Below are 26,786 nucleotides of genomic sequence, written 5' to 3'. Positions count from 1 at the left end.
ATGTATTTAATGGTAATGGAGTTTTGCATTACATTAAACCTCCCAGTGCTGCTGTACTCTATAGAAGCGTTAATGGAAAGTCTCTCGTCCAATCAGATCACTAGGTCAGAGTTAACTGTTGTATAAGGGAAAGCAATATGAGTTGAGGTATATGAACAATCACTCCACTTCCTCTCTGTGCGGGCATGTTTGACGTCGATACGCTGACTAAATGGTGAAGTTTTCCAAGCGTGTCAAAAAAGCTGACTTCACTTAAATTAGTATCTGGAGCAAATTATCAGACACACTCACATTGTGAAATGTTGCAGGAGTTTAATATTGCCGTAATTTCTCAACACATGTGGCCTTTAAAGTCTCCAGAGGAGTCAAATGAAGGAAGCCTTGTGTGTTTCTAAACTAAAGGTTATTACTTTTCAGACTCTAAATCACTGCTGCAGTCACTGACAGATGATGCAGGTGTGACCGTCCCATGGTGAAGCCGCCTCAGATTCCAAACACTCCAAATGTGCAGATGATCTGTTATAATTACTGCTTACTGAAATGTCAGCGTTGCATCATCGTCGTACGTGGTGAGATCTGTTGAGCCAAGTAGGATCCATTCCCACTAATCGTTAGTCATCAACTCGCTCACAATGGGTCGGTTGAAAAACAATTTGTCACCCTCATTTACCAAAAAACCTTTGTGAGGAATGACACAGTCTTTTAAAGAAGTAAATACAGTATAATGTCAAGTCCTCATGGGCTCCAGCCAAGTGCATGTCGTCCTGTCAGCGTGAAGAAGAGTGTTGTTGAGTATGTGTGACAGTTTTGTCATGCGGCGGCTTGTATTATATTTTTATAGGGGAAGAAATGTCACCTGGTTGCCAGCAAACGGAGATCTGAATACACAAACACAATCTGTGCAAGTAGGAGAAAGTTTCATGGCACTCCGACTCGAGTCGTCACATTGTCACTCTCTTATCAAAAACATGTGCTGTTTCTCTTTTTTTCTTTGCCCGAGTATTTATTTAGTTGCTCATTAGCAATTCAACCAGTGACTTTCTGCTTTGAAGGGCAGGAGTTGTCAATTAAGACTCTAATAAGCTAACGGGAAATGGCCTGTTTTTGGAAACAGTGTGTGCCAGTGTGTGTGAGTGTGTGTGTGTGTGTGTGTTTGTGGGGTTGGGGCTTTTTGGATGGAGGTCAGGACGCGGGAAAGGGAGGGTGGTTGGAATACATTCACAGCCCTTCAAAGTGATATGCTTGGCTTTGAAGTTGGAAATCCAGTTGTCTTGAACTGCCAGTGTTTGGGTGGAAGTACAATTAACTGTCAGACAGCAGCGGCGCACACACACACACACACACACACTGACACACACACACTGTGTTCTCTGCCTCTGTTTTTCAAGGGATCTCTATGCTGCTTTGTACAACATACATCACTCAGGCTGTAGAGAAAAGTACGCTGCTTTATTTATTAAACGGTTTGTTTTTATTGTTTGTTTAAAAAGCAGCATGTGGAGGAGAAGGAGCAGAGTGTCTCAGGATTGTAACCCATTGTCAAAGCCATACAGTGCCCCCTACTGCCACAGCTGACTGCCTCTGTTCTGTTTCCTGTATTTCCAGAGTGTTGACTTTTCTTTTTACTCGTCACTTTTTCTTGTTTTTAATGATTAAAATGAGAGATGAGTGTCTCTGTGAGATTATCCGTCTAAAATAAGGATTAATAAACAAACATAGCAGAGTAAACACTCCTCGTTCTAATGTTTTTATTCCACCAATTACCAATCCCAGACTTACTATTTTGGCCCCTGCCATAGTTTGGTGAGTAACAGTGAGTTCATCAATTAGTCAACAAACACAAAATCAAGCTGCAATATTTAGACACATTTAGCATTTTCAACCAAAACTGCAAACATGTCACAGCTCCAGTTTCCCATTTTTATATATAGAAATACATTTATTTTTATTATTTGAAGCTGTCTTTTTTTTATACCGAGAGGCGTTCAAAAGGACGCTGCAAAAACACAGAAAAAGTGTAACCATTTTAAAGACTAAACTCACATTCCTGGTGTTATAAAAGAAAGAGTTTACAAAATATTATCAGTGCCACTTTAAATATAAGATAGGCATTAAAGCACAATTTGCTGACCATTTTTACACCCAGTGATTCATTGGAAAGTAACAATTATTTCCAAACAGCAATATGAAAAATAACCGTTATTGTCTCTTTAGAGAATTGTGTCTTGGACTTGAGAGCTGCACACATCGCGCTTCTTGCACAGTAATAAATAAACCACATGTAAATATAGAAGCACATACAAAACCATAAACAACTTATTTTAAATAATAATAATAATAATAATAATACATTTTATTTAAAGGCACTCAAGGTCACCGTACAGGGCAGAGTTTAAAAAACAACAATATAAAGATTTGGCTGATAAAATCGACAAGACATGATACTGTGTACTTAATAAATAATAAATAAAAATAAAATTGACAGGATCAGATAAAGTGAAGAGGTGTAATCAGAGTGAATATGACAGTTTAAAAAGATGTGTTTTGAGGTGTGATTTGAAAATGGAAAGCGAGTTGATGTTACGGATGTCTGGTGGGAGGGGGTTCCAGAGGCGGAGGCCAGACTGGCTGAAGGCTCTGGACCCCATGGTGGTTAAGCGGGCGGGTGGTATAGTGAGGTGAATGGAAGAAGAAGAAGACCTGAGAGTGCGGCTGGGTGTGTTGATGTGGAGAAGTTCGGAGAGGTATGGAGGAGCGAGGTTATGGAGGGCTTTAAAGGTGAGGATCACAATCTTGAAATTGATGCGAGTCTTGCACATGTTCTTCTTAATATTTGACATAAATAAGTGAAAAACATACGAACACCGTGATGCTATTGCACATCTTTCACAAAGGCATACATGAGTTTTTAAATGTTACACTTCTGGGGAGACCTGGATCGTCTGCCGTGATGTAGTGGCTCATACTCAGAGTGGAGGATGTGAGATGGGTCAGACAACGCTCTCTGTGTCTGGGAACAGACTGCACTTATATTTACCAGGACGAGGAGATACAGCCCAAAAATAAAATCACAGTTTTTTCACTCCAAACTTGATTTATGGCCTTTTTTTCTTTCTTAAAAAAATTGAATAAGATTTAAAAATGAAAAAATAAAGACGACAAATGATAAAGAAATAACTCAAAACAAGTTCTAGCCCCTGGACGATCAGCTCACCTTTACGGTCATCTGAGAATAAGCTGTTTGGAGGCAGACACTTCGCAGAGCCCGATCGTCGTCGAACCATACGTCTGTGGTAGTGGAATAAAACCATCACAGCCTGCTCTTCAGCGATCTTATCATGTGTACAGTTGCACATATGAAGCAGGACAACTGGGTAGCAGATACGTGGGATGTGTAGTTTTAAGCGTGTGGATAAACCCAGGCATTTACACAGTACAGATATATACGGACACCTTATCTTTAGTGATATGCAGCACCACTCTCTCTCTTTTGTCATACGTGATGCTATGGGAAAATGACTCTGCTCATGTAAGCTGATTTGTTCAGGTGTTTGTGGTCTGTAGTGTTCTTCTCATAGTGAGACACACAGTATTTCCTCTTCTCGGCTGCCTCGATTTAACATGTTGGAATAAAGCGGTCTTGCTACCTTTGAACAGACTTCGCAGCTGACTGTGGTTTGTTTGAGGTCTGACGCCACAAAACCAAACCAGTTCCAAACGACTGAAGGAACAAAACTATCCAGTATGTCGACTACGTACAGTATGTGAAACAGAAGTTTGTCTTCCTCATCTTGTTAATACTGTCTTGCCTCTCAGATTTGTCTACTTGGAGACAGCAATGCTATCAAAAAGTTTTGTCCATGCTTCCCTTGAGGCACTTTGAAGTCAAAGATGTGCACACAGAAAAGCAGATGTTTTGTTCTTCAAGTGCCTCCTTGTGCAACACGCTGTAAAGTCTTCAGGTCATCTGCAGCACTCTTTGTCTGCAGCCATGAGATGCAGCAGAGAGAAGTCTTTCTGTCTTTTTCATGTGTTCTTATGTAAATGTTAAAAACATGATACAAACCTGCGATGTTTCCATAAGCACCGACCGATTCAGACTGTGAATAGCTTGATAAGTGGCTCATTGTATCCTCTGATATAGGCCATTTTTATGACCATCGAGTGAATAATAGCAACACGCACGTGGTGCCGACAAATGGTCTGACCACACAAAAATAAACGCCCACGTCCTCCTCTGACACTGAACCTCTTGTTAGCAAAGCGGCTCAATGTGTCCATGCAAGGTATGCTCTCTTTGTACAGCCTGTTCTTTATGTTCCATCCTTGTCCTTTTTCATGAGGAGGCCAGCTAAAGGGACCTTCGTGGACGAGGAAATGATACAAGATGAGAACCAAAGTGTCAGTGCTGTGTAGGTTTTGAAAACTTCTGAGCTGAAGGTCATCAGATTTTGATTAACTCTGTGTTCACTATGATTGTAATATCCAGGCAACATATCAAGCTCTTATTTCATCGTATTTTTCATTTGTTGATCTCACTTTGTAGTTCTGTTTGTAACTGGAGAGACAAGCTGTAGTTTCAACCTCTGAAAAACAGTGTTTTTGGTCCAAGTCTACTTCCCTGTTTCTCACCAACAGCTGAGGAATGACTTTAATAGAAACAGAGGAGAGGGAAATGAGAGCCAGCCTCAAAGCAAACACTTCACGTCACTGAACACCTGCTTTAGCCTTTTGGTTCCATGGGAGAAAACGCACTGAGGTTGCACTTTAGCACATAAGTGCCCTGTTTGTTTGGTGCACTCACCACAGACAACAATAGCCGAGTGTCTCAGTGGATATGAGGAGGCGTGGGCGGGTTTATTTAAGAATTTGGAAATCTGTTTATCTTACCTGTTAGTTATCCGGCTTCAGAGGACGGTCGGCCAAATGTTGTGTTTAATAAGTTATCTAATAACATGCTGAAGTGTGTGCTCATTATTTATCACACTTTATGAATATGTTAAAAAGTCTCATGAACACTTTAAGGTGAAAGTGAAAAAAGACACACTGCAGATCATTTCCTCTTTTTCTGTGTTCGTCTCTACCAACGAGGTGGAACATTTGTTGCTGCTGCTCTTTATGATGCACTTTTAGTCATGACACCTTGAAGCATGCCCTCCTGACAGACAGCACAGGTGACTGTAGCATCATGCAGTGCGGTTAAGCACGGACTTAAAGAGATGAGATAAAGAAATGCATTGAATTACATGAAGCAGAACTGGATTCAAACACACAGGCTATCACAAGGAATGGACTCAAATAGCAGGAGTACATTTGTACCGAGCACCTCAAGACGTAAATCACTATTAGGATCTTTCGCCTTTTTTAATATATGTTTGGGGCTTTGGGTGTCTTTATTTATAGGACAGGACAGCGTACGGGGTATTCAAAAGAGATAGAAACTGGCAAGAGAGTGTGGGATGAGGGTTGGATTTGGACCTGGGCTGTGTACTTCAAGGACTATGACTTCTTTAGCTACTGAGCTAACCTGGAGCCCAAAGGAAGAGGACCATTCTTTGAACAAAAAATGGCCCTCAGTCAATGCTCAGAATCAACTTTTTTAGGGAAGGCAAGGCAGCTTTATTTGTAGAGTGCATTTCATACACGAGGGCAACTCAATGTGCTTTACATTAAAACATTAAAAGCATTGGAAACATTCAGACAGGCATAAAAGACTGGTATTGATAGCAGTGAAGCTCTTATCTTCACAAAGACACTAAGGGGCATAAGAAACACAGTTTTACCTGCAACCTCCGTCCAACAGGCTTTACTGTGAACGCTGTGCATTGTGAATTTCATAACCGTAATCATTCGGAGTCTTTTAACCAATCTCTCAGAAAACTTGTTTGCCGCTATTGCATCCACATTCCCTTCATCCCCATCACCAACTTCAGGAGCGATGTTTTCAGCAACTTTAGGCGGAACTACAAAAGTATCCCCGCCACGTGACAGTGAAGAGCATTGAATGTTAAGAAGGTCAAGCTGTCGTTTGATTGATTATGCAAGCTTTAGATTGATTGGAACGGTGGTCGATTAGTAATGCCTGGTAAGAGGTTCATGTAACTCCTGACTGTCATAACACTGCTCCCTTTAGCAGGCATTACTAATCAACCAACAGTCTCTGTATTCACAAACATTTTATAGCGAAATGGAAAAAGGTTGCACCACATCGTTTACTTGCACTCGCACAAATGTTCCCGGATATTTTTTAAGTTGCACTGATAAAACTTTAGGAGTATATCGGACCAGAATGGTTGCAATTTAAATCCCTGGCTTGGTCGTTGCTGTAAATATGTAGAACATGTCATTTAAAGAAGATGGATGCGATCTATCTTTAGATTAAGTATTCAACTAACGCCACATCTTATTAGCTTTGCTTGGCTAAGCTTAGCCCAGAGTTTAGATTTTTAGAAGGTATATCATTATAATTCCTAGCCTTTCTAAATAGGTGGGTTATGAGTCCAGCTCCTGGTTCAAGCTCTTGTAATGTCACGCATTGACTACTGCAACTCTCTACTGGCAGGCCTCCCTGCATTCACAGTTAAACCTCTGCAAATGATCCAGAACGCAGCAGCAGCACGTCTGGTCTTCAACCAGCCTAAGACAGCTCATGTCACTCCCCTGCTCATCTCACTACACTGGCTTCCAGTTGCAGCTCGCATCAGATACAAAACTCTACTCTACAAAGCAGTAACCAAAACTGCTCCAGTTTACCTGGAACCCCTCATCCAGGTCTACTGCCCTTCTCGCCCACTACGCTCAGCCTCTGAAAAGCGCCTAGTGCTTCCAGCACACAAGGCCTCAAAATCACTAGCTCGACTCTTCTCTTCTGTTGCCCCTAAATGGTGGAATGAATTGGCCAACTCCATTCCATCTGCAGAGTCCCTCTCTACTTTCAAAAGACAGCTAAAGACCCAGCTCTTTAGGAAGCACTATGCACTTAGCTAGACTGTTCTCCACTGTTGTCCCCAGTGGCAGATCATGTCTTCCAGCTACGATTGTCTCGCACTGTCCTGCTCTACTCTGGGAATCTGTGTTCAGCTCTTGAGTGACCCAGCACTTGGTACTTTGGTCATTATTGTGGTGATGTTAATTGTTGATGATGATAATGGAAGGTCTTAAATTGGTTGGTTGCTTCATTGTAGATGTTCCTTATTTCGGGAAAAAATAAATAAAGAAAAAAAGAAAAAAAATTCCTTATTTACTTTTATGCATTGCCTTTACACTGCTTGGCAGTACCTGCACCCAAATTGACTTGAAGCACTTTGTTACTCTTACTGATCTTGTTTCCTCTTGTCTAGATCTTTGCTTGTGTTGTTCTTGTTCTCGTATGAACGTCGCTTTGGATAAAAGCGTCTGCTAAATGACATTGTAACATTGTAACATAAAGATGGTAATCAAGTATGTCATCTTACTCTTAGCTGGGAAATAGAGTGCTTATTTCCAAACATCCAATTCTATTTCCAAATCAAGACCAGAATATTTATGGTTATTACCATCCAAACATGCATGACTTTAAAGATTGCCCAGAAATGTGAAGATACCCCAAACATAAAGCATTTCAGGTCAAAACCCTAAATTTATTTCTGCTGTGCCAAGCTAACCAGCTACTGAGAGTGGTCCATTACACTTTTTGTTGTATTTTAATTGGGGTTTTTTAACTTTTGCAAGCTAACTGGTTTCAGCACAACATTTACCAAAAGACTTATCATCTTGTGAAAGTTTTAAATGGATGTGGTAACTTTAAGGATTTCCCCACAACAAAATATTCAAGCCAGCGTGCGAGGAGTTCTTTCTTCTTCACAGAGTCACACAGCAGTGACACAGTTGGGAAAAATCTACTTGGACAGCTGCAGCAACTAGAATAGGTAATGTGTGTGTGTGGGGGGGGGGAAGGTGTGTGTGTGTGTGTGTGTGTGTGTGTGTGTGTGCGTGTGTATTAACATGTGCTCGTCCTTTGTCCCGTTTGCTTCTCACCACAGCCTCACTGACCCTGCATCCTGTTATAGCTTCGGGCATTTGAATGTTTTCACACACCGGTGCGAAAACAGCAGCATTTATAACAACCTCCAGTGTTTGCCACCAGCGTCTCACTTACTGGAAATCCTGGGATTGAGTGAACTTACTGTAATAGCACACCTGCCACAAACACACTCACACACGCACACAAGTTTTAAAAAAGAGCAGCAACAACAGGGTGGAAAACAAGTTTATGACAACATTTTGCCGTCCACAAACCCTCAGGCCTCAGGCGGTGCTGGCCCCGGGCCAGACCACGGCATTCTGACGTACAGTATGAAGCTGTCTGTTGTCTCTCCCCCATGTTACTCACCACCCACACTGGCTCTGTGATAGGGAGACTCAGGGAACAGACAGCTCCTCCTGAGGGCACCCACCTGTGGCAAATCCAACCTGAGGCGATGGGCGGGACTTAACCCAACCCTGATGAGTCAGGCATTACTTGTGCAGCCAGTGTCAAGTTGAGACATCTGTGGGTTTTGCTGGTTGAATCATTTGCAAAATTTGGTGCCAGTTACATGAGCATAGCTGAGTGAACGTCTAAGTAAAATATTTAGAGTGCTTCCAAAGTGATGAAGCACTTCTGAGCTCTGTTTTCTGTCAGTGAATCTAGAAACTGCCGCCGAGTTGGAAGAAATTCATGTGATCAATTCTTTCCAGCAGGGTTTTATTTTGTTGACCTCTCTGTGAAATACCTCCACAAGACCAAAAGATAAAATCCTCCACAGACTCCAGAGAAACCTCTTGTTTTTTGCTTTTTGCACATTTTCCAGTGATAAATAAATAGCTTAACCAGGGAAAGATTTGGCCCTGAAGGGTTATCTTCACATTTTGACATCTCCCTTCCCTTCTTGGTTTTCAGAGTAGAACGCTCACAGAGCCAAATAAACTGTTTTTAAAGTTTGATGCAACATTTCTAAACTTTGTCTGCAGTGTGAAGAGACACACATGAACACAAGAAGAGCCAAATGGGATTCCAAGCAGAGCATTATCTTTTTAAGGACAGGAATCTTAATGATTCACCTGGATTCCTTGAGGGTTGTTTGACGTTTGTGAATGTATTTATTTATAAAACGGCTCATTGTCTGTTTTTTTTTCCCTCAGCCAGGCACCGAGGCTACCCAAAGCTGGGGAAACCATCCACGGGCACAAGTTTTTCATTGGCTTTGGAGGGAAAGGGGCCAACCAATGCATACAGGCGGCGAGACTTGGGGCCAAAACTGCCATGGTCTGCAAGGTATGATAATGGAATCAAATGTACAGCCACTTTGTTTGTGTTTTCAGTCTTTGTTAGCGTGAATGTGAGAACAAAGAATTACATTGCTTTGCCAACCTTTGGCTCACCCACGTCTTACTCAGTGCACATAATCAGCAATCAGCTACCGAACCAAGTAGTTAACAACTCTCAAAAACCTTGTGGCATCGTTCACACTTCAGTCATTTTACAACATCAACTCTCCATGCCTCATTTTCTCTTGATCAATACCATACCACATGCATACGCCCACCCACACTTGCGCGTCTTCAAAAAAGCCTATTCCCTCACCATGCAACCCCGAGTCTCCAATCAGTAAGCTCAGTGTGGCCTTTCAACCTGAGCACAAAAGCACCGAAGCCCCACCTCTTTCAGAACAAAGAGGCCCGATCGATAACAACCCAGTGCGGGAGGAGCTCTCCGGGCATGGGGAGAACCCAAAAATAGAAACCCGGGCTTGTCAAAAACATCCAAGACGGAAGGCCGCTCTTCAAAGAGATTGGGGCCAAGCAGCCAATACCAGCCCAACCCACCATCACAGGCAGCTAGAAGTGCCCGCGATTTGGCACGTTTTTTGGAAAGCGTGGGTTCGAAGTAGGCGCCTCGGGGCAAGGTGGGGACCCCTTCCACAACCCAAAGTAGCTACAGATGTGGACATCCCTGTGCGGATCAGGGGAAGAGGGGAAGGAGGGAAGGAAAACGAAAGCGAGGTGGGCCTGAAGAGGCGGGAAGGCGGGGTTATCGTGTCTTCAAGGCTTGGCGCAGCTGGTCGTGTGTTTGCGTGTGTGTGCGCTTGTTGACTTTGTGTGTTCGTTTGTTCACATTTTCGGCGGCGGCACCATGCCAGTATGCTGGCAGGGCACACGAAAATCCAACCCAACTGAGGGTTGAGTATACCACTTTTCAAAAGTTGCCGCTAACCAAGTCTGACCCTGCTTGACACTCTCTTTGTTGTTATTGTTTTGCCTTAAATCTTTTCTAGGTTGGTAAAGACTTCTTTGGAGACAATTACATCCAGAATTTCAAGGACAATGGTGTAAACACAGGTAGGATAGAGGGATCTTTGTACTACTTGCCAATTTGGATGCCATTTCCATGATGCATGGAAACAGTTTAGCTCCTGAGCTATGTTTTTTCAGCCTGTTTTTTGTCAGCTCTTGTTAGTTACTCAATGCTTTTGGATAGATACACTCTATTTGTTGTTGCCAAGGATTTACAACCACTTGAATTTTTTTTTAAAATATTGTGAAAAGTTTTACTCAATGCAAACATTAACGACTGATGTTGGTGGCATGTCTTATCATGACCAAAATGAGTTGCCTGAGCCAAAAGCACTCCATGGAGGGAGTGTGATGACGTTTTGTTTTTCAGAAGTGTGCAGCATGAAAATGAGTCTCAATTTTCATGCTCACTGCCAGGCATAAAGCAACAGATTCCTTTTTACAGGAAAGACAAATGATGGATGCTTTCAACCTCTACCTCAAGCCTTTAATCTTTTCTGTGTGTGTCAGACTTCGTAGGGCAGACCTCTGACGCAGCGACAGGAGCTGCCTCCATCATTGTGAACAGTGCAGGTAAATGCTTTTAATGTTACCCAACGGCACCCTGCTGAGATCCTAAAAGCTCTGTGAGTTCTAGAAATGGTTTCGTTTGCACATAACAAAGAGTGCATGTGTGCAGTAGTGCAGTCTTTCATTACTCCACATACACAAGCACATGCTGTAGGTTCATGCATTCAATGTCACCATCGCTGCTCAAGTGATTGTGATCTTTGGTCATGTGCACACACACACACACACACACACACACACACACACACACACACACACACACACACACACACACACACACACACTTGCACACACACACACACACACACACTTGCACACACACACACACAGTCACAGAAATGTTTCAGTGGGTATCCTCCAGTTCCTTTGCACCTATGAAACAATTTCAACCTCCAATCAGCCTCTGAGGAATGATGATGATGATGATTATATGAGAACTTGTGAGTTAATTACTTTCACATGGACCTCTATATGCCGAACAAGTGGCATGAAGAAGGTGGAAATGCTTGAACTGTGCAAAAAGCTAAGATAAAGTGCTTGATGTAAAAATAGAACCAAAGACAGCTAAGTGGGATGGGAACAAACTGTAGATACCTCATCATTACATCGAAACACTGTGTCCTCTCTTTAAGCAACACATAATTCAATTGGTAGGGACTTTGGCCGTGGGAGATTTTGAGTTATTTCCTGTATTGTTGTGCACTAATTTGTGGTCGAAGTGTCTTCATTTCTGGAAAGTAAAACCAAAGAAAGTATCCAATTATCTAATCATATAATTAGACTGTCAACACAAATGCGTCATTCATAATGCAATTAAGGTCATAAATTAACTGTTTTTTTATCACATGCTTTTTGTCCTTTTTGGGGCACTGCACTGTCTTCCTGCTTCCTGCTGCCATGATGGAAAATAACGACGCCACTGCGCTTCACTTAGAGTCCTGGCCTATATGCACGTCCAGCCATTAGCGATCAAAACGGGCCGTTTGTACTAATGGTGAAAAAAAATGGATTAGCGGTATGCATGAGCTAGGTTAACGCCCCAACAAAGCATTACATTTAATGGAGGTAGACCCCACCATTACAGGTGCTACAGGCAGGATTACCGCACCTGTTAGGCTGTTTAAAGGGTGGAGGACATTGTGCTTATGTGTTACCGTTTAAGACGAAATATGCAAAGACATTATTTTATTTTTTAGGTCTTCTACTATGCGCTCAGAAACATCACACGCATTTACCCGGTTCAAGATCTTAAGCCAAACTTTCCCTTTCTTCTTGTTTGTTATCTTTGATGCTTGACTTGCTGATAATAACTGTTTGTTCATTCTATATTCTTCTAATAAAATGTCCATTTCTTCTTCCATTGAAAAATTGTTTTTTCTTGATCTTCTCTCAGTCACACCGGTACCGCTCGCCATTGTTATTGTTTATGCATGGTAGGCATGCGCTATTCTAATTTGTTGGATCAGGGTTTTCCAGGAGGTTCCCTGGACATATAACGTTTTGCACCAACTTGCTTTCAATTAGTTAATTGGCCAATTATTTGCAGTCATGCATGCAGCTAACGCTACAGCCGTTCCATAACGGTACATTAAGACCCATTTGTGTAATGGCTGGACGTGCATACGGGCCCTGCAGAGCGAGAGCAAGTGGAGGGAGGGAGTGTGTCCGTGTATATGGACAGCGTGGATGCTAAAAAGCACGTCATTTGATGATAAAGCCTGGTGTAGCTCTTCATAACTCTCTGGGTTATCAGTGAAGCGTAAGAAGTACGCTGCTTACCTAGTGTTATACCTGTGTTCAATAAAGCTCCACCAATGAACAAAGACATCTCATGGTCGATTTCCCCTCCATGCCTCTCTTTTGTTGTCCTCTGCAGGTGAGAATGCCATCGTGATCGTGGCCGGTGCTAACATGCTGCTGGGCGGTGAGGAGCTGCAGAAAGCTCTTCCCGCAATCAGACGTACAAAAGTCCTGGTGTGCCAGCTGGAGATCAGCCCGCAGACGTCCTTACAGGCGCTACGACTGGCTCAGGAGAACAAAGGTCAGTGAGTGTCAACACATGTGGTTTATCAATGATATCTGTCACTGAAAATACAATAACAAAGCCACAACCAGCACAGGGATGATGGCAGTCTAAGATTTGATGTTAGATGTATTTTGTCACTTTTACTGTTAATAGCTCTGTGTCAATACGCTAGAGAGGATATTGAATAAGACTTATGTGAAGTAAAAGAATCAAAATGTAGCCATCGTGGCTGCAGAAAGGCTGTTCTCCCTTTGTATTTCCTGACCTTGAGTAAGGAACATTTCCCTGTATTACCACTTGTAGCTATGTGCACATTCCTTACCTTAGCAGATCAGAGAAGACAGCTGCAGCTTTCTATTGGTGGAAGAGTCGAGGCTTAATCATTCAACAAAGGTTGCAAAAGTAAAAGTGTGAAGGGAGGGAAATGTTGCAGATTTAAACACGTGGTACAACATTGATGCAGACTTCTGATCAGCTAAATGAATGAGTTTAAAGAAGGAGATGTTTTGACTAAAGTGATGACTTATAGTGGACTAAAACTAGACTTAAAATAGACAAAAAGTGACTAAAAGTAAAAGCTTTTTAATCTCAGACTGGGGGTGGCAGTGGCTCAGTCCATAGGGACTTGACTTAAGAACCGAAGGGTCGCCGGTTTGAGTCCCAGTATGGATGAAGTTTGGCAAGTGGACTGGTGGCTGGAGAGATGCTGGTTCACTTGCCTGGGCACTGCCAAGGTGCCCTTGAGCAAGGCACCGAACCCCCAACTGCTCTGGGTGCGCTGGTTGACGGCAGTATCCTCACTCTGACATCTCTCCCTAAGCATGTTCACTGCATGTGTGTGCATTTGTATGTATATACCAAAAAAACTGCATGTGTAGCATTTCCAAAAATAGCATGAGTGAAAAAATGTAATATCCCCCCTGGGGATCAATAAAGTACCTTTCTTCTTCTTCTTCTTCTTCTTCTCGTAAAGTTTATTTAGTATAGCGCCTTTCACAAAGTGCTTCACAGAGTTTCAATATCGACAAGACGATACAATGTGCAATAAGACAATAATGGAAGCAGACAAAATCCCAACAAATTTCAGAAGATGGTCAAAAGCCATGACAAACAAAAGTGTCTTTAGCTGATTTTTAAAAGCTTCAGTGGAATCAGCACAGCGCACTTGGGGCGGAAGGTTGTTCCACAGAGTTGGAGCCATATCCTCAAAGGCACGGTCACCTTTAGTTTTTAGCCTCACATGAGGCACAGCAAGCAGACCCTGGTTTGAGGATCTGAGGGGTCTACTGGGGATGTAAGGGTGGAGCAGGTCAGAGATACGTATATGAGGGTGCTTGATGATGGAGAGCTTTATATGTGAATATGAGGATCTTAAACTGGATTCTGAATTTGATTGGCAACCAAAAGATTAAATCTGAAATAGCTGCTCAAATTAACTCCAGTCTCTGATCTTATACATAATAATAATAATAATAATAATAATAATAATAATAATAATAATAATAATAATAATAATAATAATAATAATAATAATAATAATGATACATTTTATTTATAGAAGGGCTTTAAAAGTTTCTCTAAGTCCTGCCACTAAGTCAAAAATAAATTATACAATAGATAAGCAAAGGAAAGCAAAGCAAAAAAAACAAAACAAAACAAAACAAACAAACAAACAAAATAAACAATCAATTATTGGTTAAAAGCCTTTTTAAATAGGTGGGTTTTCAGTCCAGATTTGAATTTGGTGAGTAAGGGAGAGAGTCTGAGGTGTTGGGGGAGAGAGTTCCAGAGGTTGGGGGCAGCGACAGAGAAAGCCCTGTCCCCCCAGGTTTGGTGCTTGGGTTTGGTGAGACATGCAACAAGAAATTTAAAACAATCTGCATGCTGACCAGTCAAAAAGAGGATCATAAATGATTTATCGATAAATTGGTGATTACTGTAACCAGACATTTAGCACAGGAGGTAAATGTTAAGATCAACCTGTAGGGCATCGTCTGAAGCAAACAAATCAACAGCCTCTAGAACCTGCACTCCTGTGTGCAGTGTATCTGTCTCTTTAAAACAAACGTACCTGATGATTAAAATCAGTAGAATCATTTCTGTGTTTCTCATTCTCTCTTCAGTGGACACAGAGTGTCACAAGAGATGAGAGCAGAGCTGCCAGGAACTTGTTTGAGTCACAATCCGACTTTAAAAAATACAGTGAAGGACAAAATAATTTTGTCTGGACCGGTCTTTCTACTTTCCAGTTTGTATCACACGTTTACGCTTCCCTACACTTTTTAGAGGAAGGCTTCCCACAAACTTGCATCACTCTATCATGTTTAGTGTGATAAGTGGACAAATCTAAAATCTTCACGAGTTTTTGTTGTTTCCCTGCTGCTCACTTTTCCTCCCAACCACCGAGGCTGATCACAAGCAAACAGGATCTCTGTACTTCTGTATAAACATAACCTATTTTCGACTCCCACTCTCCCGCTGTCCCTTCCTCCCTCCACCTTTTTAGTGACAACCAGGTTACTTAGCTCATCATCTCTAACAGCATCCTATTATTAGCACACCTCGGCGTCATCAGAGACGTCTGGGGAGCCTCTCGCCCCTGTCATCCGGGCCTGTCGTTTGTAATCGCTTGTTGCCGGCTGCCAGGAATGAAAGAGTCGCAGCCATAACCGCGTTGCAGATGGGATACCCAGATGGCCTTGCTGAGCGCCACCCTTTTCCCTGAGACCCCCTCCCCACTGTGTCAACCATACCACGGGATTAGGCTCAGCGTGTGGCGCCAGGAGAGAGGCAAGGCGAGCGAAGATGCTTGGCGAAAGATGCCACCTCGACGCTGCCACAGCAGAGAATTGCGTAAATGAAGTTCTCTGGAGAGAATGGGTGTTAATGGGTTTGGCAGCGAGGATTTAATGACGCAGGGGTGAAGCGGCGCTTAAATTACGTAAATGTCACCATCGAGCCACACACTGTGGATGCCAGCTCTCAGGAACACTTGTCAAGATAACCCATCAAAAAAGAGTTTATTCTCCTTGCATGTAATTATTTTACATATGTATTTATGTAGTTCATTGCCATCGTCCATTAATTTTGACAAGTTAATGGAGTTAAATTAATTGTAGAGCTGAAGAAATGGCAGGAGTTCTGTGGTTTCACTTTTTTCTCCTTCCGTCTTCCTCCCCCTCTGCCTTGTCTGTGCAAGAGGCAGATTTTATATTTCTCATCAGATGCAATTAGAGCCTCTTAAAGCCCTTTCACATACTCACTGATGACTCATTTCTTTTGTGTGTGTGTGTGTGTCTTTGAGTGTGTGCATGCCTTTAAGAGAGCTCTGTCTTTGCTCTGTTTTCCCTCTACTCTTGTTTTTCCATCCACCTTTCCTCCCAAATTGACCACAGCAACAAACGGCCAAATTTCTGGCTGCTCTTTCCTGCACATGTGCGACCAGACTTTGAACCTCTGTGCAAGAAATGAAAAAGCCCAGAGTCATGACACGCACGCACACCCAGTCTTCTGCCAGACATGACTCAGTATGCACACATCTCGGTATTACCACATCTGTCCCAGCAGCTGTGAGTGTGTGTTTGTTTGTGTGTGTGTGTTTGTGTGGTTTCACTGACACCTGGAGAGGAAAACAAAGCAACCTGAGACCGACATGCCGGTTAATGTGACGTCCACAGTGGTAGCGTCTTGCATCAGAGAGGCAAATCCCTACATGCATCAGTGTAATAGGGATCTCACACAAGCTGCTCCTGTGTGCATATTGATAAACTTCAATCCTCAGCAGCCTCACTGCATGTATACTTCAGGAGCTCTGGGTCTATGCATTTGCACTGAAGTGACACAATTGACGCAAACACTGTGGTAACACCACAGATGGCAAATTAGAGAGCAGATAGTGGAAGATAACATTGTACTTCCTACTGGTGCTGTTCATGGCGACAAATAATGATACGATTATTTACAAAAGTACGGCATGAGTAAGCCTTTTACATGATTCAGTGATACTTTCTCTTTTTATCCTGTTTACAGCGTACAGTACGTAGTAAGTGCTGCAGCCACTGACTAATTACTGTCTGCTAATTCCACTGAAGTTAAAGTTAACATATGCTACAGCACTTTCCCCAAAAACAGCACAATCAAGCTTACATAAGCAGCACCGGCTCAATGTGTGTCCCATTTTTGAGCTACGTATGCATGGGAGCTTGAAAACACTGGAAAATGGGACAAGAAAGAGAAGGAGGAAGTGCTGACTCTTCCTCTTTTCTTCTAGCAGGATGTGGGAGAGATATTTTTTGTTAAAGTGGTCAGAGCAGGTGTTTTTATTACAGTGGGTCTGCCTTTTTGAGGTTGAGATTGTTTGATATCAGTCTGTTAAACTCTGATGCCACTTTATGACCTAAAAAGACCAAGAAGGACTTTCTATTTTTAGCTATCTTTAATACTTCAGCAGGTAAGGTGTCAGAAGAAGTGATACCAGACCCTGATATCCTTCATGGGGGACACACTTGATTTATAAAAGACAGCATGTAGGGGCGCTTAGCGGTCTAAGCGCCCCATGTATAGAAATAAATGTATTATTATTTATAAACCCCTTGAGATGTGCCATCTCGTTTTAGAGGGGGTCCCAGATATGGTATAGGTATAGTGGCAATAGTCCTCGTCGCAGAGGTCACCGGCTCAACTCCCGGCCGATCAACCATGTGCTCCTATCTGTCTTCAGCTGTACTGTCAATAAAGGCAAAAAAAAGCCCCCCCAATTTTCTTACATTTAAAAAAGACAGCATGTATAGTATAAGAGCTGCAAAGCCACTTTTGTCCACACTGGGTGCCAAAACCAACACAAACTCAGAGTCCCCAAGAGGAGCTTTAGGTGGAATTAATTTCCATTCAGATGAGCTCTTGCATACTCATCTCTGTCCTATTCGGTGCCAACAACACAAATCACATGAGTATTCATGTTCACTTGATAGCATGCTCATGTATGTGTAAACAGGCCGACACACATAACAGGCACTGGTTCTGTAAACCAACAGCGGCTACAGCTGATCAGAGCAAGAGAAGGCTTGTAGACTTCAGGAGAGGAGCAACTTTAGGTAACAAATAATGATAATAATAATCTTTATTACTGTAGCACTCTTCTTAACAAAGTTACAAAGTGCTTCACAGAAAGACACAAAAATAAACAAAGAAAAGAAAAGAAAATATATATATATACAAAAAAAAAATAATAATAGAAAAAAATAGAAAAAGCAGAATAACATGTTTACATAGCTATGAAGGCCTTTAAAAAAAAGTAGCACGCCTTATTTCATCTGGTAGGTCGTTCCACAGTTTAGGAGCCCAGACTGAAAAAGCCTGAAATAAAATATTGAAACGAGCAATTAAGGACCTGAACTTCCTGCATGTGAAGCAAACTGAGGAAGCCTTACCTTTCTGAGATAATACAGCTTTGTAACATATTAACATAAAGTAATAATACAACAATAAAGTTTTGACTTAAAGCTCCTTTGAGGAACTTTCTGTTTGTGTCGACTTTGGCGCCCCCTGTGGACATATAGTGGTATTTCAGTCTGCTTCCTAATTCGATGAAAACACCTCAGCATGATATTCTAACCTCTGTTGATACTGTGACACCTGAGCAGCATGTGAGTTTGAATGACAGGACTGACCTGCACTCTGACATGGAAGGAATTGCTGTGTAGAGAGCAAAACAGGGCGGTGCATCCAACTTTATATGTCACTGTTCTTTTAGTCAGTGTGATTTGAAGTGGCTCTTCGGTGCTCAGATTTACCTCCAGGTCCTTTCTTGTATTATTGTTTTCATTTTTCATGCCATTGTAGAACCTGCTTCTGAACTAATACGATGTAGTTATCCTGCCAGTTTGAAGGTCTCAATTAAATTTGTACACTTTATCCAAATGTATTAGAATATATTTTAGATAGGCGTTTCATCATAAATAATAAAACAAATATATTTCTAACCTATTATTGCCTTTAATTTATGGCCCTGTCATGGTTAAGAATGGCTGTCTGGTCGTGTAGAGCATGAGCATCACGAGAAGAGACTGAGTCCAAGTCGTAGCATCGCCATGTTGAATCAAATCCATATTTCTTCCCAGCACTCCCTCCCTCCTCTTCCCTGCATCTCCTGTCGTTGTACATTTTTACTTTATAGACTCAAAAATGGCAAGATCGAAAAAAGGAATTTCCTTTTCCGACACATAATCTTAAATTTACGTCGTCAAACCTTTACTTCGCCCAGCCAGGAGAGGAGGAAATATGAGTAACAAACATGGAGGGCTGGAAAAGGACACTCCTGAAGATGGAGATCCTTCCTTTTTTTTTGTAGGAGTAAGGCATCACATTTCTGGAGATGTCGCACTTGTCCTTGGAAGCAAAGTGAAGGAAATTAGGTGCAATTTAGTTGACAGACTGAAAGAGAGAGGAAGAGTTAGAGAGCGCCCGGTGCCACTCATTCTCTGACATGGTTGTAGCTTATGTGGGTATACATACAGGATGAGTGTGCGTGTTGAAAAAGAGAGAGGGAGGCATCTCCACTTTTACTCGCGAGCAGCCCAGCATCCACCTCAAAGCGCCAGGTGGCCAAAGCCCTGCACAAACCCACGCAGCTGCTCTCTTATGTGCCCACGCAAACACACACACACACACACACACACACACACACACACACACACACACACACACAACTCGGCACACACTTTTTCACAACAGACTTTGATGTCACCAACACTGAACATATATTCCCCTCCGAAAGACACACATGTGCACGCACACTTGCACAAGGCTTTATTTTATACACAGAGATATCAGAATTAATCGCTTCGTCAAGCTGGGCTTATCCTCACACATACACAGAAATCATGGTATTAGATGCATTAATGCTCCCTGCTCATGAATATGCATGAGACAGTGATGTGCAACACGTACAGCGGATTACTCCTGACAAACACTCCTGCTCGCTCTTCCTCTCATGCGCTCCCTGACATTCACAGAAAGGGTCACAACTCATCTCACCCACACACTGACACATATATATAGGGTTACATACCTCATGTCGAATCTTTTCCAGGCGCACAATCCTCAAACTGCAGGGGTTACAGCGCATCAGAGAAACAGGATGTAAGGCCATTTCCACCAGCTTTTTTTTTCTCTCTCTCTCTCTCTCTCCAGTGTTCTTTTCCGGGGAATGCTAATTTAATCGTTTAAAAGGTGTCTTTTTATAGAAGCTTATCCACTTGAGCTTTGCCTGTGAGAGCAATCCTCAGTGGTAGCCCACCAGCCTTTGTTCCCATTGAAAGTTTAATTAAGGTAATGCCAGACCTTGACAGCAAAGCTTAGCAAATGGAAAGGAAACATCACAGGACTGTAAAATGTGTCACTGAGGGACACTGTCAAAATTGTTTCCTTTGAAAGCCGAGCTGACAACTGTAACTGAGTGAACAATCCAGACCTATTCTCCTCTTTAACCCTTACTAATGACTGCATGTTATCCCAAGTGACCTGCAGAAGATGAAGATGTTTGATCATTAAATGTATCACCGCCTGGTTTCTTCTTACAGTCAAGACAATATTCAACCCGGCGCCCGCCATCCCCGACTTGGATGCAGGTTTCTATAGAGCCTCGGATGTGTTCTGCTGTAATGAGTCTGAGGTGATTATTCGCACACACAAACACACACACAGACACTTATTTCACAGTATTTATCACAGCAACATTTGAGCTGTATCACACAATGACTGCTTTTCTCACACATGCCTACACTTGCAAACACAGGGGAGCAAAAAGGAACCTGAAACAAACGCTATGGTTCAAATCTGTGGCTACCGAATCCTGAACGCTCATGATGCACATATGCACTTTGCAGGGAGATCAGTGGGTTACTCTAAAAAAAAATTGCAAAAGTGTCTTTCCCCTTTTTTTTTTTTGCACTTAACTTGCAGCAGAAAAGCTTTATGAAGTGACAGAAGTCTCTTACAGATTGGTTTTGCATACCAGCTGAGAAAAAATGAGCTCCCAACTAGTTGAAAAGTTAATTTGCATAAAACAAAATTGAAAAATTGGTTACAAATTGCACAGAGAGGCAGCATTTTCCTCATGAATGACAGGTCACAAGTCTGCGTTCTGAAATGACAAAAGTACCCAGTTTATTTTGATGGCTGCACCTGAGTAATCCAGACAAACATCGCTCAGAAACTTGCTTTAAAATACGTTACAACTCCATGTCTTCTGTAGAGGCGAAAACAGACGGCAGATATTACTGTTAATAAAAGAAAAGGAAATGGTCATAATGTTAGTGGATTACGAAGTGATCCCTTTGAGCTGAGAGTATATATATATATGTCTTGTATATTAATGTTCTCTCATTGAGATGTTGAAGAGAAAAGGCTTCAGGTGTTTGAGGGAATGCTAGGATTGGTAATGTTTGCTGGAGCTGCTGGAGCGTAAACTCCAACAAAGAGCAGGAAGGAGCAGCTAATGTTGGCTTAGACTCTGACGTTATAATAGTTTTGAATATTCCATTCCTTTTTTTTTATTTGGTTTTGAATGTGTGTCTCTTTTTTAGTTTTATTTTTTATGCTGGATTGTTAGTTTGGTTCAGTTTTGATTGTTTTGAAATGATACCATGATTAATCCCAGAATTGCAATAGTTAATAACAGGTAATAGCATTTTAGTGGCAGGTTTAAAACTCCATTATTTTGCATATGTAAATATTTTTTAAGTCCATATTAACAAAGTACATCAAGTCATATCAGTGACTCGATTTGAAAATCAAATAAATGCAATAAATGTACTTTAGGATCTTGATTTATAGATTCATAATTTCTGCACAGCACCGGCTGATATCAGTATTTGCACTTTGTAAATATACATCTGTATTGATATGACCAGCGTTTACACCTGTACAGACACAGTGCAATCAATAATATAAACAGTGCAATTTATTTTATCTTATTTATGTTATTTTCTTAACTTATTTTATCATTCTAGAGTGCCTTTTTTATTTCTATTGTCATATTGTGTTATTGAATGTTAAATTCTGTGCTTCTATTTTTAAAGAGGTGCTAAACTATTCTATTCTATTCTATTCTATTCTATTCTATCAGTCACCTGACTAGCTTAGCTTATAGGTGGAAGCTCAGACTAAAATTACTTCAGTGATATTTCTCCTTCTTTGTAACATAGATACCTGTCAGGGGCGAGACTCAAAAGAGCCTAAAGTGAGATACAACTCAAAGTACACAAACTACAAAGTATTGTAATACAAAATATCTACAAAAGACAAACCATAAAGATACCTGTCAGTCAGTGTGCTTCTTTTTGCATCATTTTATTTTATTTCAGTTATTTTTGTGAGCGAAAAGCACAGTTACTGTTTTATTTTAATTTTTTTAATCGTATTTTTAAAATACTATATATATTTATTTATTTTTAGTTGCATATTTGTTTGTATTTCAGTAAATAAGTTGTCTTTGTGGATCTGTTCTTCATTATTTAACCTGCAGCAGTGCTTCTATAAGATCTAAAAACCCTCAGACTGCTGCAGTCACTTTATGATGTGCTTTGTTGCTTTAACCGTCACATGATGTTTCCTCTGTCGGTATCACAGCTGTACTTCAGTGATGCAGTATGAAGAATATTTATCCTCATTTTCTCTGTGAAGGGAAACAATCAGAGGCTTGAGATGTTTTGAGCGCCCACACATACACAAACCTTTTCACAGTGATTCAACCGTACCTCCTGGGTCATGACCCCTGCCGGCACATCAATAACCCCGCTGTAGCCTTCAGCCTCACATGTAAACCCTCAGGTGTGATGAGGGAAGCAAATATCTCTCCACCCTTTTACTGTAAAGACTGGTGTCATGGCCCCTCATGTCTGACTGTCAGGTGATGACAGATGAGCGACGGAGGGCAGGGATAGATGGGAATCGTAGTAAAAACAACCAGGCAGATGTGCACTTTGGCTGAGTCAGCCGCCTCCTCAGGGATAAAGTGGATGTGAGTTTGCCCGGGAGCCTCTATTTGATGTGGTGATGCAGGGCGGAGAGGAGCTGTATCCAGGTGTGGGGACATGAAAGGGAAAGTTGACGAAAGCACAACATGTCTTCTGTTTTTTTTTTTTAAAAGAGTGTCAGGTCACAGAGGTACTGTCGTGTTAGATATTATGCAGCATGCAGGGGGAGGAATATCCCAACCAGGGTTAGATGAACATTTTTAAATCTGCTTTTAAAACATTATTTGAATTAAATGAAGTCTGAGTGAAAGGCAGTTAGTATACATTTGTAAGATTTTATGCCATGCAAAAAATAGAAGAAAGTCAAACTGCAACATGAGACATTTTTTTTAAGTCAAACAAAAGTTTAGAGTTCATCTTTAGTGATGATAAATATGATAATGTGTTAGTATTTTTGCACTGATTGTTCCTGAACCTTACTTTATCTAAACGTATGGTGTAAAAAAATAAACTCATGCAGCTGTTAGCAGTTCTCTTTGTGCAGCTCCAGAGTCTGTTATTCTTCATGCACTTGTACCATCATTATTCATGCACTGTGTGGTTAGTTTTCAAGAAGAACTAGAGGTTGTGTCAACTTTGATTTCTAGTCGTCATCTTTGTTTGTATCGCAAACAGATGGCAGCTGTACTTTTTCAAACCACGGCATCCGGCCCAAAACATGCAGCAGAGCAAACTGAGGCTGCAGCTAATGCATCCTGAAAAACGCATCACCCACGGTGACGTGTGCGGTTGTTGAATAAGTATTCACAAACTGTAAAGCCAAAATATTTGGAGCTCCCCCTACTGACTGGCTGCAGTATAGGTCATAAACCCCGCCTCCTCCACATTCTTCTCATGCTGATTTATGTGCTGCGTTCATTTTTCTGAGTCGTCAAGTTTTAAACTAGTTATTTGAGCTCTGTTGACCCACGGCAGCTCCTCCTGCATCAGTCTGTACCAGATCAGCAGTGTAGAGGAGGTAGAGAGAAAAAACGTAACACCAACACAAGAGTCATTGAACTTTCTATAGCCATGAGGATCCTCTTCAAACCAGCACAAGAGTCTGTTCAGCTGTGGACTGAGCCGACCTGAGGGGTCTTTGATGTTTAATCTGTAACTTAAATGGATGCATGCAAATACATCTAGCATGCGGGGGCTGCTCCATGAGCCACACTGCTTCTGTGCATGCCAGGGCAACATGTCAGCGCCCATTGAGGCGGTATATTGGCTTCACATCTCACAAAGGTAGGAGCATGGAGACCTGGCATCCACATTAATATACACTACCAGTCAAAGGTTTGGACACACCTTCTCATCCAATGGGTTTTATTTATTTTCGACATTGTAGATTAATACTGAAGACATCAAAATAATTAAATAATCTGGTTTTGCCTTAATCTGGATTACAACAGTAGTCAAATAGGGCTATCCATTGTGTACTAACCCTACCTCTGAACAACACAACTGATGGTCTCAAACACATTAAGAAGGCAAGTCATTCTACAAATGAACTCTTGACAAGGCTCATGTTAATTAGAAACCATTCCAGGAGACCACTTCATGAAGCAGACTGAGAGAATACCAAGAGTGTGCAAAGCTGTCATGAAGGAAAAAGGGGGGTACTTTACAGAATCTAAAATATAAAACATATTCTGGTTTGTTCTAAACTTTTTTGTTAATTAAATAATTCCATATATGTTCTTTCATAGTTTTGATGCCTTTGGTATTAACATACAGTGTTTCAAATAATTGTACAAATAATAAATACAAACCCCTGAATGAGAAGGTGTTTCCAAACTTTTGACTGGTAGTGTACAGTCATTGGGTCACCTTGCTTGTGCCTGGTTGAGATTAAATCCATGAAGCCACTGAGGAAAGAAGTTTGCCCAAAATCTGTGCTGCAATAAAGAAACCATTTGAAGTTATTGTGGTGCTGTCCTGCAGTGTTTGTTTTAGGCACTGTTGATGTATCTCTATGAGCAGCTGCTAATTTAACCACTGTCATTAATTAGATATCTTTAAAAAGTAACACAGATTGTCTTTAGTCCTTTAGACATGATAACATGTATCTATTTTTTTTGGCTGGTGATGCTAACTCTGCTAGTGTTAGCTAGCAAACAAATTAGACTCTGCATACCTACAGACTCTGTGATCCCATGTTAGACAAGCCGGTTAGTTTTAAATAAATCTCTGTTTAACGACTAGTGCTAGTTGCTTCAGAGCATTCCTAAATGTTAGAAGCAGGCTTTCTAAGTAATAAATACTGTACATACCTGTGCATTATCCTGTAAGATTACATAATCATGACCTGTGTTAAAGGATGTTTGGTTCTCCTTGTAGTTCTCTTCTGCTGTAAAGCTTCTTATGAAACCCCGCTTGGAACCGTTACAATCTTTTTCATGTTTTAATGAAATTCCATGTTGCTTGTTCGATGACTCAGACAGGAGAGTCTCCCATCCGTTCAATGGTAGTAAATATTTTAACTGCAATTCATGTAACATGAGAAAACATTTCACACTGCAGACTTTAGTACTCAAGATTTTATTACTTAATGTAAAAAAAACTGCTGAAAAAATTTATTGCTGCTTCTTCCTGCAAGACGACAACACAAAACGATACAGCACTCATTTAAAGGGACGAGTAAGAAATCCTGTTTGTATAAAATCATAGAGTTTTTCTTTTTTAGATGAAATATTGCAGAAACTTAAATTTCTCCACTTTTAAAGCAAAAGTAAAAATATTTGTTTCAAGAAATATAAAATATAAATTAAGTGTAATTACAGAAAATTCTTCCCACCCTTTGGCGAGTTGCCTGAACATAAATGTATATTCTTGCAAAGAGAGCTGACATGTCACCAGCTATATTCCACATATGCTTAAAAAATAGATGCTCAGTGTGTGTGAGTGTGTGCGTATATGTGTATGGTTTGGATAGACACACTCACACAGACAGCGGGAGAGACATAATTCCACGTTCTCATATATTCTGGTCCACAGGGGGAGGTAGATTGATTCCCTGCTCTGGTGTGAAGCTGATGACTAACAAAACGGCTCTTTTTCTCTCTTGGCATCCGACAGCTCCGGGGTGGCTGCGGGCTCTGAAAGCACCGATACACTCTGCGGTTTATTTTTGAACTGTCCAAGGTCATTGTTCACTTTGACAGATCACAAAAGCGAAGGGGGGGATCGGATCCTCAGACCCCTATTCAACACAAGCATGAGCCGTGACGTGACCCTCCCATGTAGGGTTATAGCTGGCACACATTCCCTACAGGTGTGTGTGTGTGTGTGAGTGTGTGTGAGTGTGTGTGTGTGTGGTCTCAATGTGCCATGCTCAGGCCGAGGGGTAAGGAGGGGGGAGATTCGGGGGCTTAAGGATAACAAAGTGCAGACCCTCTTTGATCCTCAGCCCACATACTACGCTGAAGTGCTTTACAGAGGGGGAATCATCTTTGATGTCCACCTGAGGACCTCACGGGCCAACATTGATCCACATTTCTGTCATCCACTGATCTAAAAGTGATCTCTCACACACACTTCCACAGAGGCAGAAAAAAAAGTAGACATTTGCTGTGGTTTTTAAATGCTTGTTTGTTTCCCACAGTTTTTTTTTCTTTAGTGAGGAGGGCAAATTTAAAAGCAAAGTTTTACAAGCAATTACTCACACTGGAAGAAGTGGAACTACAGCGGGGCCACCTCGGGGAGAACTCACTTAAAAAAGACAGAAAAGTATCTTAAAGCGCTCTGTAACAGAAGAGCAAAATAACCGAGGACAGAAGATACAAAAGTACAAAAAAAAACCAGAACAAGTCGCATGTGGGCAAAAATTTAAATTCTTGTCTGCTTGTTTATATGTAATA

The 26,786-nt window shown here is 41.4% G+C and overlaps 1 protein-coding gene across 3 annotated transcripts in view; it reads left to right on the top strand.

The window, feature by feature from the left end:
* rbks (ribokinase) overlaps positions 1-26,786 on the top strand; it is a 48,248-nt gene that overhangs the window by 6,236 nt on the left and 15,226 nt on the right. For 2 of the 3 annotated variants that reach the window (XM_034674709.1, XM_034674710.1), the window contains exons 3-7: positions 9,163-9,295; positions 10,296-10,359; positions 10,825-10,887; positions 12,761-12,925; positions 20,491-20,582. In XM_034674709.1, coding sequence (XP_034530600.1) covers positions 9,163-9,295; positions 10,296-10,359; positions 10,825-10,887; positions 12,761-12,925; positions 20,491-20,582 — 517 coding nt within the window. The remainder of the gene's footprint in view (positions 1-9,162; positions 9,296-10,295; positions 10,360-10,824; positions 10,888-12,760; positions 12,926-20,490; positions 20,583-26,786) is intronic. The other variant, XM_034674711.1, reaches the window with a different exon arrangement.

Source organism: Notolabrus celidotus, chromosome 22 (genome assembly GCF_009762535.1).
Source record: "Notolabrus celidotus isolate fNotCel1 chromosome 22, fNotCel1.pri, whole genome shotgun sequence".
Taxonomy (NCBI): Eukaryota; Metazoa; Chordata; class Actinopteri; order Labriformes; family Labridae; genus Notolabrus; species Notolabrus celidotus.
The sequence above is the reverse complement of the archived record's forward strand: the minus strand, read 5'-3'. Positions and strand labels throughout refer to the sequence as shown.